The sequence below is a fragment of the Mustelus asterias genome, chromosome 13 (genome assembly GCF_964213995.1).
Source record: "Mustelus asterias chromosome 13, sMusAst1.hap1.1, whole genome shotgun sequence".
NCBI lineage: Eukaryota > Metazoa > Chordata > Chondrichthyes > Carcharhiniformes > Triakidae > Mustelus > Mustelus asterias.
In genome coordinates, this window is record NC_135813.1 from 93,661,332 (window position 1) to 93,677,586 (window position 16,255).

A 16,255-nucleotide genomic window follows, 5' to 3' on the forward strand; every position below is an offset into this window, starting at 1 on the left:
TATGTTTCAATATTCAGAGATCTGAAAAATTTCCCTACCCTTCTGGTCAGGACTAAAACAGTGAGGCTAAACATCTGAAGTATTTCTAAATACTGAAGACTGGAATAACGCTGAAGCAAAATCTATCACTCATTTTCAGTTGTTCTCGAGATGTAGGTGATGCTAGCAAGGCTGCAGTTATTGCCCATTTCTAACTGGCACGGGGTGGTGTAAGTTTTAGGGCAAATCCTCCATGATTAAAAAACCCAGAGATAAGGAAAATGGCCGACTGGTTGTCAGGCCACATGAATATGCAAGAGGCTGGGAATAACGAGAAGGTCGAGACTGGGATAATCTAATCAATCGGAAACAAAGGAGTAAATAGCCCAGCAGCAAGACAATGGGAACAGAGATCATTCCATCCACAGACAACATCAATGACTCATCTCGCTGATGGGATTCCAATCAGGATGACTCAGAGAACATTTAAAAGACATTAAAATGTCAATTAAGGCTGTCGGCCCTTTTGTCCCAGTCAATCAAAACTATCAATGATCAGAAACTGTTTTGTGTGAGAGAATCACTGCTTCAGGTTTTAAAAAGGGACAAGCAAGCTCTGCTCTCTCTCCTTTTCTCTTCGGACCAGCATGGCAGCACCCTCCACTCTCTTCTCCTGTTCCTGCCTCTCGTTCGTCTCCAGCACGCAACCCGAAGCCCACTGAGCAATTTAAACTAGGATTGTGAGTACCCTCCGGTAATTCGCGAAGTTCCCGAGATCATCATAGTGGATGAGGCTTTGGGGAAAGGGGGGGCCTTTTGCATGCACCTTTCATAGTTTAAGACACTGGTAAACTTGTGTAAAGTAAGCATTCCGTTGTGCCCGTTTTCGTATTCCTTCCATAGCCATAGTCTTATAGAGCATAAGGCATTGTGTGTTGTTTTCCTGGTTTTGGTGATTGACCTTGATGTTTTAACAAATATATATATATATATATCTTTGACTTCCATTGGAGTCCGTTTTGATCTTTTCAATTTCTCACCAACGATCTCTGACCAAGTCACAATATTAAATATCCCTTACCATAATTCCGGAGTCTAGAACTGAGGGTACCCTGGGCGCTTCGAAACCGCCCACTCAGGAAAGGCTGCCAGGTAGTGGATAGGCAGCAGTTTCCCTTTTCTCTCTCTTGGGAGTGCTACTCTAGTGAAGTAGACGCAAGGTGGCCATTGTTCCATTGGCGAGAGAGAGAATCACTCGGGCATTGGTGGGGTTTGGGTAACGGAGAACCAAACTGAAAATAGGCCCAGTGGAGTTAAAAAGGGAATCCCGCTACAATGGCGATCGCGACAGGACTCCGGTGGTCTGGAATATGTGACTTGTCAGAGGGGGTGAGGGAAAAAAGCAAAATGGAGGAGAGAATCTCCTCATATCTGTGGAAAAAGGTCAACCTCACCAAAACGGGGGTATTAGCACTAATCAATGCAGAGCAGCCCATAATGGCTGCGGCTGCATGGACAGACAGCAAGGAATACACTAAAGGGTTGGAAAAGGCAGTTTGGCTCGCCTGCCTGTCCCAGCAGGTAGCCAAAATGGAAAGGAGAATTGCTGTTCTGGAGGGAGAGTTGAGCAAAGTTAGGGCCTGCGCGGGGGACAGCGCTGGAGCAGGGGAACAGTTATTTAATGAATTAACTGATGCGAGGCAGTGCATACTACAAGCTAGCGAGTAACACCGATACGAAAAGGAATTCCTCCAATGCCAGGTAGTTGAGGCAAAGGAGAGGGAACGGAAGGCCCAGGAACTCCTGGCTCAAAGTGCGCAGAGGTACAAGGAGCTGGAAGGGAGGTTCAGGGACATCCAGGCAGCGTACAGGGTGGCTTGCAATGAGTTAGGTGACGGCGAGCATGGGCCATGCCAGGCACGGATAGAAGAGCTGGAGGAGGCTCTGTCCAAGGTCAGAGGACGGGTGCACCTGGGAGGTCCAGGAGGGTCCCCTAGGGGCAGAGGGCTCCTCGCAGCGGATGATTCCCCGGGTGCTAAGGGGAATAGACCGCCTCCTGAGGCGCCAGAAATGTGTCCGGGTCGGCAGGTGGGGTTCGGGCTGTCCACGGAGGGGCAGGTCCAAGGGGGGTTAACGGGGTACCCCCAGGTGGCGGCGTGTCCGCTGGGTATAGCGCACCATTCCTTTGGGAAAGGGGACAGACCGCTGCCTGAGACTCCGGAAACGTGTCCGGGTCGGCAGGTGGGGTTCGGGACGTCCAGGGAGGGACAAGTCCAAGGGGGGTCAGTGGAGTATCCCCAGGTTGTGGTGTCTCCGACATGGGTAGCACACCCCGGAGTGGTGGGGCTACTGAGCATGGAGGGAGAGCCGGATGCCGATGAGGCAGGGGGACAACAGCCCCAGGTGGGGCAGATGTGCCCGGTTAGACAAAGAAAGTATGGTCCCCCGGTGGGAGGGGACGCAAGGGGACCGATAGAGAGTGATATAATAATTCCCCATGGGGCACATGTGCTCAGGGGGATGGTAACCCACATCCCAAGACTGACTAGGGCGGGAGACCCGTCATTACATTTTATGGAGGTGCAACAGGCAGCCGACATAAATGATTGTGATGAGGTGGAACAAGTGGAACTACTGCTGATGACCCTGGATTCCTATTTATGTAAGGCAGTGACCTCCAGGGAAGGGGGAAGACCTGCCACATGGGTAGCGGCACAGACAGCAGTTCTGGAGGCCATGGGGTTAAATCAGGGTAGTCCCTTCACGAGGGTGTGGGAGACAAAGCAGCAAGTCGCAGAGTCCCCAGACATGTTCGCAGACAGGCTGTGGACGGTGTATGAGGGAGTGTGTGGGACTCCCTTAGACAGGCAACATCTGGACGAGAGGACAGCCAACTGGCTGAAGACTCTTGTGGCTAACTGCCTTCCGCGAGTTAGGGCAAAGGCCACGCATTGGTTCGACCCGCTGGACCCCAACCTTAACGAGGCGGAGGTAATAAGTATCGCAACGGGGAGAGAAGTGAGGAAAAGCCCCATAAGGGCAAGGTGCATGAGGTTGCACCGGCACCCCTCCCTAGGAGGGAGTGGAAGCAGGAAGGCATCCGGGCCTCAGACCGGAGGCCGGTGTGCTATGGGTGTGGGAAGCCTGGGCACTTCAGGAGGGAGTGTAGGAACCCGAGCAGGGAGGAAAGGGCTCCCATGAAAAGGACACCCACCCCGGTGGTAGGAGCACTTACCCCGGAGACGATCGATGTAAAGGATCTGCTGGCTTATCTGCAGACCAAGGCAACAGGGTCCGGGCAGGTAGCGATGGCAACAGGCCAGGGCCAGCTCGCACTCGCACCCGCACCGCGAGCTCCCTTATGACTGCCAGCGGGGCAGCCCACCTTCCTATGTCCATTAGAGTATGGCCCATGCGGGAGACCCTGGGTCAGGATGGAGGTCCAGGATGTGGTCGGGAGTTACCTACTGGACACAGGTGCTTCCAGTACCATTGTCCACACGGACAATCCCCAAACATCCCCTCTATCCAGCGGGGTGCCCTACAGTCTTGTCGGCTTCACGGGAAACAAGAAGACTGGTTTTTTCTCTGTTCCCCTGTCCATCAGGTTGGGGACACTCCAGGCGCGGTGGAAATGCGTCCTGATGAGATGGGAGCAGGAGGGAAAGGGGATCCTAGGCGCCGATTTTATAGTGGCTCATCAGGTCTTGGTGGACCTGAGGAACCACTGTTTGTGGGGCATAGCAGGGGAAGGGGCTGAAAAGGAGGTCATGGTCATAGAGAGGGCACAAGAAAGGGGGGCTTTGTGTGTAGTGAAACCCAAGGAGGGGTATGATTTGGAAGCCATGGTAGGGAATACCTCGGAGGAATATAGGGGGTATGTCCGGAAGAATTTGGCCGCCTTTGCGACCCACAAGCACGATTGCGGGAGGGTCACTGGGACAGAGGTCAGGATAGATGGGGACCCCATGTCCCGACCCCAGAAACAGTATAGTTTCCCCCGGGAAGCGGAGGCAGATTTAGAGGTGGCCCTAAATTCACTGGTAAGGTAAGGCATTTTGAGGCCAAGTGCCACACATGTGAACTCACCGCTCTGGCCGGTGAGGAAGCCAGATAATTCCTGGAGGGCCACAGTGGACTACAAAGTCCTTAATAAGAATATTCCGGCATGCGCCCCAACGGTAGCAGCCGTGGCAGACCTGTTAGGAGAAATTCCAGCGTCAGCCTCAGTTTTTACAGTGCTGGATATTTCAAATGGGTTTTGGTCCATCCCAGTCAGGCAGGAGGACCAGTATAAGTTCGCCTTCATGTTTAAGGGGCAGCAGTATACATGGAGCTGTCTCCCACAGGGTTTCCACAACAGCCCCAGCATTTTTAACCAGTGCATGGCCGATTGCCTGAAAGAGTTTAGTGAGCCCCACAGACTGGTCCAGTATGTGGACGATATACTACTGTTCACAGACAGTAGCGAGGAACATGGCCCCCTGGTAGATGAGTTGTTGGGGTTACTCCGTAAGGGAGGGTTAAAAGTTAACCCCAAGAAAGCCCAAATCGGGTTGAGGGAGGTCAAGTTCCTGGGTTTAACCCTTAGGGCTGGGGAGAGAGGGATAGATGCGGCCAGGAGACAGGCAGTGCAGGAACTCCCAGTCCCGGTAGACGTTAGGGGGGTACGGTCCTTTTTGGGAGTCACAGGCTATTGCCGTGACTTCATTGAAGATTACGCCGCAACTGCAGCACCTCTGCTCAGGCTGCTGCACAAGGGGGTGGAATGGGAGTGGGACAGCAAGTGCGAGTCAGCGTTCGTCCGACTCAAGGAGGACTTGCAAAAGGCCCCAGCTCTGGGAGCCATTGACCCCCGGGAGGAATTTTTCTTGGAGGTAGCAGCAGGCAGTGATAGCCTGAGCGCTGTACTCCTCCAGGAACGGCATGGCAAGCTTAGGCCTGTGGTGTATTCCTCCCGAGTTCTCACAGAAGTGGAGCGGGCATACTCCAACTGTGAATGGCACCTGCTAGCCACATACTGGGCGGTGAAGCGGGTGCAGGTTTTTATTAGAATGGCACCCATCACCCTCCTGACTCATCACACCCCAACCCAAATGTTGTTAAACGGCCAGATTAAAGATGGCACGGTCAGTAGTGCCAGGATCACCCGGTGGACTCTCTTGTTGTCCCAAATGGCGCTACGGGTGAAGGGGCTGAGTGAGCCACAGCTCGCAGCCAACCTGGTGTACCCAGGGGAGCCACACCATTGTTCCGTAGAGGGGGTATGGGAGGTAGGTTTTGGTTTTCGGGCAGGGCTGCATCCCACAAGTAGGGAGATATCCGTAGACGGATCCAGTTCCGTATCGGGGGGGCATCAGATTCACGGGTTGTGGGATCTGGGACCCCGAAGCAGAGATAGCCCTGGCCCTCAAGCTCCCCCACACACTGAGCGCTCAGCAGGCAGAGCTGGCCGCAGTGATGTATGTGGTCACACATCCGGAGCGTTTCCCCATTCCATACACCATCTGCTCAGACAGCATGTTTACGTGCAACTCGTGCATGGAGTATCTGGCCATCTGGTCCCGCCGAGGGTACACCTCCTCGGATGGGAAGCCCCTCGCCACAAAACCCCTGTTAGAGAGGATCGTGGCTGCTGTAGGAGAGGGTGGGGATAGGTACATCCATAAGGTTAAAGCCCACTCCAAGACAGAGCCACAGGGTGAGGGGAACCAGAGGGCAGACAGTCTGGCCAGAGAGGGGGCTAGGTACGGGGTAGAGTGGGATCCTTACGGGGGAAGGACAGGTGGCAGCAGTCAGGGGACAGCCCCGGAGAGGGGATCCAAGAGTGACCTTGGCCCCAGACCTAGCCACTGTTCAGGCACAGGACCCCGAGTTGAAGATCGCCATAGCAGCCCTGGGTAGGCAGGAAAGGGTAGAGGGTCCTTATGGAGAGAAGGACATGACGTTAAAGGAAGGCATGCTCTTTAGAGGGGACCAGTGGATAGTGCCTTCCCAGCATAGGAGGGAATTCATAGAGGTAGCTCATGAGAGCCCGGGAGCGGGACACCCCGGTCCCGAGACCACCTGGCAGCGGGTAGAGAAGGTAGGATGGTGGCCTGGCCTCCAGGAGGACGTTCGCGACTTTTGTGCGAACTGTTTAGTGTGCGCCACGAATAACCCCGATCCCCAAAAGACGAAGGTTTCGCTGGGGCACGTCCGTAGGGTGGAGGGGCCCTGGCAGTCGGTACAGATCGACTATATTGGACCCCTTCCCACCGCCGCAGGGGGATACAAGTACTGCCTTGTATTAGTGGATGTGTTTTCGAAGTGGGTGGAAGCCTTCCCGTGCCGAATAGCCACCGCTGTAGGCACGGCCAAGATCCTAGCCAGGGAGGTGTTCTCCAGGTGGGGACTCCCGCAGTTTGTGGAGTCGGACCAGGGGAGTCATTTCACGGGGCAGGTCATGCAGGCGACCCTTAAGGTCCTGGGCATCAGGGCAAAATGGCATGTGGCCTATAACACTCAGTCCTCGGGTCCTGTAGAGAGGTTGAACCGCACCATTAAAGAGAGGTTGCGGAAGGAGACCGGCAACTCTCCTAACCGGTGGGTGGAAGTTCTGCCCCTAGTACTCATGGGGATCCGGGCTAGTCAGTCCAGGAGTACAGGATATTCCCCACACGAGCTCATGACCGGGCGAGTCATGAGGACTCCGATTCGTGTCATGGTACCTGCCCTGACAGAGGGACAGCTCAGGGAGGTCAATAGGGATAAGTTCGCAGAACAGCTGTTGGAACAGCTGAAGCAGGTTCACTGGCAGGCAGCCAGTAACATGGGGGCCCAGCACCGCAGAAACAGGCTGCTGCTGGAGCCCAGCACAACTCACGAGTGGGCCATAGGAGAGCAGGTGATGGTCCGCAATTTTGCGCGGGTGGGGACCTTTGAGCCACTGTACGCGGGGCCGTACAGTATAGTGGACAAGGCCAGCCCCATGGTATATGCTGTTCAGCTCCCCCGCAAGGTGAAATGGTTTCATGTAAACCAATGCAAGCTCTTCGACCCCACCAGGGCCGGGAAGAGCAAGAAGGGAGTGAGGAAGGGGGTAGCAAGTGAGGAAGCCCCCGTAGAGGTGGAAACAGTAGGGGAAACACCTGACCCCACCGTTACCCAACAGGTGACAATGTGCTGTCCCAGCTGGGCAGCACCGGAGGTAGCGGCCGCAGTGAGGTTAATGGTGATACAAGCACCCAGCCCGGGTAATTTTAAACTACCCGAGCATCAGTTCACCGGCCGGGTCAACTGCCTCAGTGAGGCCGAAGTTAGGGAGGCAGAGGAGATGGAGGTATCACCTCTGGTATGGGAGTCAGGGAGGGGTCGTCGGAGCAGCAGGGTCTCCAGACCCCCGGTAAGGTGGTCTCCCTCACACATGGCACTCGGGGCCCGACCACACGGCAAAAGGGCCCGGGTGGAAAGTAGAAGGCGTGGGGCACTACTAAGTGCGGCCACGGGTAGCCCAGTCTCCGCAGGGAACGGAGAGGGATTCCGGAAACCCTTTGGGGAAGGGGAGGCCAGGGGCAGTCAGGACCCTCGGCCCACGGAGGTCCGGACCGGACGGTCGGGCCAGGCAGACGACTGGCCTCAGCAGGGTGAGGATCAGTTTTAAGTTGGCCACCCGGAGACGGGTGGCGGTGTAAATAGATATAGGATTCACGTTCTGGTTGTTTTAGCAGTTTTCCGTGTAGATTATTCTGTGTATGTGATGTTTTCCGAATTGGGAACAGTAGTGTGGAGGTCGGGAACTTCCACTGTTTAAGAATGGACGCAGGGCACTAGGACCCTGGGGAGCCGGGCTGCGAAATACAGTACCGCAGCCGGCAGCTTGTGAAATTGCACGGCGGCAATTTCAAAAGCGGTAACTGCAAGCGAGGAATACAATGGCGCTCTTCCGTTTGAAGTGGTTCCAGGAAGGGTGGACGGCAATGTGGAGGCAAGGAGGTCTTCTGTTTTGTTTTACAGATGGGTCGTCCTGCCATATGGATACTGAGTATAACAATGTGCCTGGAGATGTGTGAGACCCGCAGAGGGGAAATGGAGGAGTTGTTGGTATATGGGTGCTCTGGCGGCAAGGCACCCCTCGTAACTACCGGTCAGGGAGACCTGGTGGCCTCGGAGCAGGCACGCTACTCCCACGTGGGGAGGTGGCCTGGGTGGCTGGGGTCGAACTCGACCAGGTATCCCAGCCACCAGAGCTTCACATGCGGAGAGGCCTCTGTACTCTGCAGAGAGATACAGGTGGCGACTGACCGGGTTAGGGTGACTGAGGGCAGGCGGGTGTGTTTAATCTGTAAGGGGGATGTTCCTTTGGGGAGGTGGTGGTGGCTCAGGAAGCTGAGCCCGGGCATGAGGGATCGATCCTCGGACTGGGAACGGCTGGACAATGATACCTACCGGACCATCACGGGGTCACCAGGAGGGATTACTGTATGTTGGGAGAAGGGGTGGGCTTATGACCAGGGGATATATTTGTGCCTATGGGGGTCTGCCAGGATATGTCCACAAGGGGCATCGATCACCTTCGTGAGGTGGTGGCAAGACTCTGGGGGCGGGATAAATTGGGACCGCAGTGGGAAGGGATGCATAACTCCCTGGGCTGGGATGACTGTGAAAGCTACCGAACTGCTGGTTCAGGTAAAGAGACCCCTGCCCACGGCCCAACCGATCGACCCCCACAACTGTCCGACAACCACCAAGGGGCTCGAGAATGGCCTAGTGCTCGTCCCCACCAAGAAGGTATTGTACCAGGGGGTACATTACGCTGTTGCCTCTGTTGTGTTAAATTTGACTGAAGTGCGTCTACCAGCATGGTGCCCTCGCGAGACAGAGCTATTATACCAGGCGTTGTTAAAAGAAAAACCGCTACTGTATCCCAATGCTGTGAAGTTTCTGTATATATATATATGCGGTAACCCCTACGTTTGGGGGCCGCTGGTTTATTGCTGTACTTGTTGTATTTAATGTTTTTCCATCCCGCATATTGCAAGGGATTGTTGTAATGCATCTACCTATGTCACCTTTCTCTGTGTTGCTGTATATAAAAGGGGTGTAGCTCAGATTAAGGGGACTCTTCGGGGTACATGGCTTCACGGAGCCGGCAGGGGTGCTTATAGCTCTTGAGCCTGGAGGAGTTGCCTACCAACTTTGAAACGATACAGTCCGAGCAAGTCTGGATGTATCGTAGGGGCATCTGTAAGTTTTAGGGCAAATCCTCCATGATTAAAAAACCCAGAGATAAGGAAAATGGCCGACTGGTTGTCAGGCCACATGAATATGCAAGAGGCTGGGAATAACGAGAAGGTCGAGACTGGGATAATCTAATCAACCGGAAACAAAGGAGTAAATAGCCCAGCAGCAAGACAATGGGAACAGAGATCATTCCATCCACAGACAACATCAATGACTCATCTCGCTGATGGAATTCCAATCAGGATGACTCAGAGAACATTTAAAAGACATTAAAATGTCAATTAAGGCTGTCGGCCCTTTTGTCCCAGTCAATCAAAACTATCAATGATCAGAAACTGTTTTGTGTGAGAGAATCACTGCTTCAGGTTTTAAAAAGGGACAAGCAAGCTCTGCTCTCTCTCCTTTTCTCTTCGGACCAGCATGGCAGCACCCTCCACTCTCTTCTCCTGTTCCTGCCTCTCGTTCGTCTCCAGCACGCAACCCGAAGCCCACTGAGCAATTTAAACTAGGATTGTGAGTACCCTCCGGTAATTCGCGAAGTTCCCGAGATCATCATAGTGGATGAGGCTTTGGGGAAAGGGGGGGCCTTTTGCATGCACCTTTCTTAGTTTAAGACACTGGTAAACTTGTGTAAAGTAAGCATTCCGTTGTGCCCGTTTTCGTATTCCTTCCATAGCCATAGTCTTATAGAGCATAAGGCATTGTGTGTTGTTTTCCTGGTTTTGGTGATTGACCTTGATGTTTTAACAAATATATATATATATATCTTTGACTTCCATTGGAGTCCGTTTTGATCTTTTCAATTTCTCACCAACGATCTCTGACCAAGTCACAATATTAAATATCCCTTACCATAATTCTGGAGTCTAGAACTGAGGGTACCCTGGGCGCTTCGAAACCGCCCACTCAGGAAAGGCTGCCAGCTAGTGGATAGGCAGCAGTTTCCTTTTCTCTCTCTTGAGAGCGCTACTCTAGTGAAGTAGACGCAAGGTGGCCGTTGTTCCATTGCCGAGAGAGAGAATCACTCGGGCATTGGTGGGGTTTGGGTAACGGAGAACCAAACCTAAAATAGGCCCAGTGGAGTTAAAAAGGGGATCCCGCTACAGTGGCGGTGATGGACCCTCTCTTTGAGCTGTAGTCCTTGCAGTGATGGTAATCCCACAATGTTCTTAGAGAATTTCTGGATTTTGACCCAGTGGTCATGAAAGGGCAGCAGGATTTGCACAGGGCAGGATAGCGTGTCACTTGGAGGAGAAATTGTAAGCAATGTCATTCTTATTAATTTAAAGTAAAGTTTATTTATTAGTCACAAGTAGGCTTACATTAACACTGCAATGAAGTTACTGTGAAAATCCCCTAGTCGCTATACTCGGGCGCCTGTTCAGGTACACTGAGGGAGAATTTAGCATGGCCAATTGTTACTCTTGGTGATAAAAGGTTAAGAAGGAAGGAGGTGCTGTCTCCTTGGTGAGTTGGTATTGTGCATCCTTGGGTATTGCATATTGCAGCCATACTATGCTGGGCAGTGGAGAGAAGCCGCCTGGTGTATCCTGGATGGTGTTGAGCTTCCTGAATGTTGATGCCGCTACACCCACGAAAGCAAATCGTGAATATTCCATTATGATCCTGACTTGAGTCTTCTAGCTGGTGGAGAATCATTGACGAGTCAAGGTGCAAATCATTCGTCACATAGTACAAAACTCCAGCATCTGTCCCACACTTGTAGTTAAAGTTAATGAGGCTGGGTCTTGTTTATTTTCTGGAAAACATTCAGGCTGAATTGGATGCTAATGTTGCTGACAGTTGAACCTGTGACAATGGACCCGCATGGGGGTGAAATCAGTGACATGGGGACACAGTTGTGCAAAAGGCCAAAGACAATGGATTTGGTCTTCCCAATATTTAATAGGAAAAAAACTAAATCTCCATCAGGCCGCTTGATATCAGAGAAGCAGGATGACAACAAAATGATTGTGGAGCATTTGAAATAGGTGGTGATGTTTAGTTGTGTTGCCAGTACATGCAGAACATTCTGTCATGTCTCCAGATTGTACCGCCAATGGGTAATACAGAACAAGCTGCACCACACCAACTCGCCGAGGGTCCTTCGACAACTCTTTCCAGGCCCATGGCCTGGAAATACATCACTATTCCTTCACAGCCACTGAATCAAAATCCTGGAACTTGTTTTTCCGGCAGTACTTCAGTCGCAAGCAATAAAAGGACTAACTTCACAAAGTAAATCAAAGTAAAGGTTTAATAAAGAAACTTCATTACAACATCATTTGGGCCTCGCCCTGGGCCACAAATGGACCCCACAATCCCCAGCTGCTTTCTATTTATACCGGGTCAGCTGACCACTTTGCCATTGGTTACACTGTCTACCGGGTCATCTGGTCACCTGACCCTCACAGCATATTATCATTGGTTGCATTATAACAGAACTCAGTCCCAAAAAGCAATGTCGGGCCTGAATTTTTTCCCCGACACTTCATCCTGCCCTGAATCGAGATTACAGCTAAAATGTAATGGCCACCTGGCCAGTCGGCCCACCCGCTGACCGTAGAGGTAGACAGGCCACGTAAGATTGCTTTCAAATGGTCCCTTATTGGACTAAATTACCTGCTGGATTGTCAGTGGGCGCACTTCCGACTCTCATGTGCACCCACCAATGGAAATATTGTGCAAGTGCGCAATAATGTCGCACACCCACCCAAGCAACATAAAATTCTGACCTTGATGTACCTATAACACCTGGACTGTAGCAATTCAAGCAGGCAGCTCACCAACATCTTCTTAAATGCAATTATGGATGGGTAATAAATGCTGGCATTGCCAAAGCGCTCACATTTCATGAAGAAATTTTTAAAAAAGAGACCACAGAATGGAGGCCTATGAATGAAAATATCCAGTTCAAACTTTGATTTGATTTGACACCCAGTTTACATAGCTGTAATCTCGTCTTGAGCTGTAGTATTAAAGAATCTCAGCCTCACTAAAAGTTGATGGAGGGAAGGGTACAATAATGATTTTTTTTTAAATCCAGCGTTCCACTCACGATTACTGTCCAGTGACTCCTGCTGAAAATTGTGTGAAACAAGACCTGGGCTCAGCTGCGTTATTTCTCACATCACTTAAGATGATGAGAGCAAAGTGCCAAGCTTTGATAGCTGAACATAAGACACGATCCTCTGGAGAAAAATATCCAACAAAAAGACACTTTAATTCACCCTAAACTGGATGGCACCTTTTGGATAAATCATAGAATCTACAGTGCAGAAGGAGGCCAATTGGCCCATCGAACCTGCACCGACAACAATCCCACCCAGGTCCCATCCCTCTAACCCCTCATATTTACAGTCCTAATTCCTCAGACACTAAGGGGCAATTTATCATAGCCAATCGACCTAACCCGCATATTTTTGGACTGTGAGAAGAAACCGGAGAACCCGGCGGAAACCCACGCAGACACGGGGAGAATGCGCAAACTCCACGCAGTCACCTGAGATCGGAATTGAACCCAGGTCCCTGGCGCTGTGAGGCAGCAGTGCTAACCACTGTGCCACCGTGCCACCCAAAACTTGTCACAATGCGTAGGTTGACCTCAAAGCAAAATAAAAAATGGCATATTTGTTTCCATCAGGCGTTAAGGACCCAAACAAACAAATACACATTTTCACTGGAAGAGAAGTTTATACCAAAGGATTGTTTTCAACAAAGCTGGCAAGTAAGGAACAGCCTTTTAATAAGCATCTGGATCTCATTAAAAGCACAAATACTTGGCTAAACCAAAACCATTTTTCATATTTGCAAATCAAATGGCAATTGCAAATTCTTCATTAGCATATTGCACCTCTAACTTTTTACTTCATCCCACCTTCCTCCAGATAAATAAGCCCACCTTGTCTGCCACTATCATAAAGTCAGTTCAAACTTTCGGAAACTGGTGAACCTTTGCTGGACTGACATATTCCCAAGGGATTTCCTTTTCAAACAAATGTCTTCCATTCTTTAAAAGGAATACAGCAAGTTATTCCAGACCATATCGTATTCATATAAACAAATAAAAATAGACACCAATGTGTGCCAACAAGTATAGACATGTATTCACAGTTATCAGATGATTTTAGATTTTCCCTCAATTCTGGCAATGTCAGTTTGGTCATTTATGCAATCCAGCTCAGGAACTGTGTTTTGAATCCAGGAGAATGGTTGGGAAAAATGTGGGAAAGATGAATAAAGAGTCACCAGCATTCCCCCTCCCCAGTGATTTAATTCTCAAAGCAGCAGAACAGAAATATGCAAGTTCTTCTCAAGTCACGCATCACCCTGACTTGGACATGGTTTATCACCAAGTCACTCCAAGTCATTCACCATCCGGACTTGGAAATGTATCACCATTCCTTCACTGTCACTGGATTAAAATACTGGAACTCCCTCTCTCACAGCACTGTGGGTGTGCCTACACTTCACCACCACCTTCTGAAGGGCAACTAGAGATGGGCAATAAATGCTGGCCTAACCAGCAATGCCCACATCCCATAAATTAATCTTAAAAAGTATCCTGGAATTCCCTACTAAAAATAACCTACTGGACAGGATTATTAGTGGCATCCGCCTGAGTGCAAACTGAGGGCAGGGAGCTCTGCAGAAGGGGGCAGCAGCTCTGCAGACAGGGATGATCAGCAAGCTGATCAGGAGGTCTCCCAGTTGATCGGGGCGCCTCACAATGGCGCCCCAAGCAGTTTTCAGCCGGCTTCACCGGTGAGTTTAGGCTCCGTTCCCCATTCTGTCCTCAAAAGCGAAAGAGTGCCATAAAATTGCATTTTCAAACTCGCCCAAAAAACAGGTCTCAAACTCTCGTTTTCTTGCTCATTCGGCTCTTAGATCACATCCTAGGTTTTTTTGTAGTATTTAAAGTTAGATCAGAATTTATTTTTCCCAGCTTTCTCCCCAGTCTCTAGAGGGCACTGACTCAGTGGCTCTCACTGAGGTGTGCGTTCAGAGGCAGCCTCATGCATGATGCATAATACGCAGTAAGTTATTCAGTCACACAAAGGACATCAGAATCAAACTCCGTATCTGCATGGTGCAATTTCATACTAAGTCGTGCCTTTATTCACAAGACATTGGTGATAAGGAAAAGAAATAGCATGTGTTTATTAGTGCCTTTCCTGACCTCTGGACGTCCCAAAGCAGTGTGTCACTAATGAATCATTATTTTGGAAGTGTAGTCATTGTTGTAGCAGGAGGAAATATGTCCGTTAATTTGTACTCAACAAAGTCCACGAGTAGCAATGGGTTCAGTGCATTAATGACAAATGTACATATTCTATTAATCAACAGGTCAATTCAAAACTGTTTGCCCTTTCATTCCACTTTTTAAGCCTTGGGCTACATTAACCCCTAACAGACATTATTCAAAGACATTGACAAGAAAGAGGTGGCTACATGAAGGATCAGTTTAAAATGAAGGAATCACTTGAAGAAGTGTTTACAACATTTTAAACTGGCAACTGTCCAGCATTTACCATAAGAGTTGTTTAACTCAGAAAAATACATGCTTTGCACACAGAAAAGCTAAAACCAAACTCACCTCCTCAGATGCTGAAACCATGCAGAAGGTAAATTGTTGTTCCGTGCCATGGAAGAACTCAACTCACATTTCTGTTTCCAGTGAAGTCCTTGGACTAAGCTTTATTAGTTCCCACCCCTCCCAACACCAAGTCCAAAGGGCAAATACGGTGGTGGAACAACATTCTGGCTTGTAGCTTGCCACCCCCTTGTAAGAACTCTTATAACTCTTGATAAACTCAGCACGAGGTGACAGCTGCAATGAGCTTTGCAAGTTACAGTATCCAAACTCACTCCAGCAGATGCAGGCGTATAAACATATACACGGGACTTTGTAAGCTCTAGCCAATTGAAGCAACTTCCTTCAACTTCCCTCTACTAACATATCTTGAATTCCCAACAATTAAAAGGGCCCCTTACTACTTCAGGGAAGGAATCTTCAAGCACACAGCACGTTAGAGAGAAAAACAAAGTTTAAGCCAGCAGCAGTAACCTGATCCCTTCCCACTGTTGCCAAATTTAACTTCTCATGATTTACAGCAGTTATCAGCAAAGCACAGACAAAATTGTGATAAAACAAGGACACTGCTACGCTTGTAGGCGGACCCAGTGTTCAAGAGGAATTTCCTGTGTTAGCCAACATGAAACGCTAGATTGAAAATGTAATCAGCTGACTAGGGAACAGATTTGCAGTTATATAGCACTGTTCACAACTACTGGTTACCCCAAAGCACTTTACAGCTAAAACTAATGCCCATGTCTTCTGGGCTCCCCAGCATCAGATTTGGTAGATCCGCTAGGGAATCCCTCTCGGAAGTTCCCAGGTAAGCAGTTGCACTGCAATTGCCCAGAAGTGCTAACTTTCCCTGGGCAACTGCGCTGAACTGGGAACCATCAAACAAAGCAAATTAAATCACTAACTTTGGATGGTTCTGCCAGGGTTAAACCGAAAGTTGCTCTGAAAAGGTTAGAAGAAATAAAATCTCTTCTAACTTCAGTGTAACTATTTTAAACACCCAGAACAATCCCTGCACATGACTCCACAGGGAGGTGATGGCATGGTGGTATTGCCACTGGACTAGTAATCTAAACACCCAGGGTAATGCTCTGGGGAACTGGGTTTGAATCCCACCATAACTGGTGGTGGAATTTGAATGAAATTAAGTTCAATAAAATACTGAAATTAAAAGTCTAATTTGACCATGAAGCCATTGTCGATTGCTGTAAAAACCCATCTGGTTCGCTAATGTCCCTCAAGGGAGGAAATCTGTCGTCCTTACCTGGTCTGGCCTACATGTGATTCCAGATCCAAAGCAATATGGCTGACTCAACTGCCCTCTGAAATGACCAAACAAATCACACAATTCTAGGGCAATTAGGATTAGACAACAAACGCTGGTTCAGCCAGAAAAGCCCACACTCCATGAATGAATAAAAAGCTTCCTCCAGGGGACCCCCTCTCACCACCCCCACCAACATC

At 50.0% G+C, this 16,255-nt stretch overlaps 1 protein-coding gene across 2 annotated transcripts in view; it reads right to left on the reverse strand.

Moving 5' to 3' along the window:
* acacb (acetyl-CoA carboxylase beta) overlaps positions 1 to 15,277 on the reverse strand; it is a 137,958-nt gene extending 122,681 nt beyond the window's left edge. Inside the window, exon 1 of one of the 2 annotated variants that reach the window (XR_013499395.1) lies at positions 14,798 to 15,022. Coding sequence is in view for 1 of the 2 variants with exons in the window: in XM_078227283.1 (XP_078083409.1) it covers positions 14,798 to 14,847 (50 nt within the window). In the remaining variant the exon portion in view is untranslated. Of the gene's footprint in view, positions 1 to 14,797 lie in introns of both variants that reach the window. The other variant, XM_078227283.1, reaches the window with a different exon arrangement.
* Between the last annotated feature and the right edge of the window lie 978 nt (positions 15,278 to 16,255).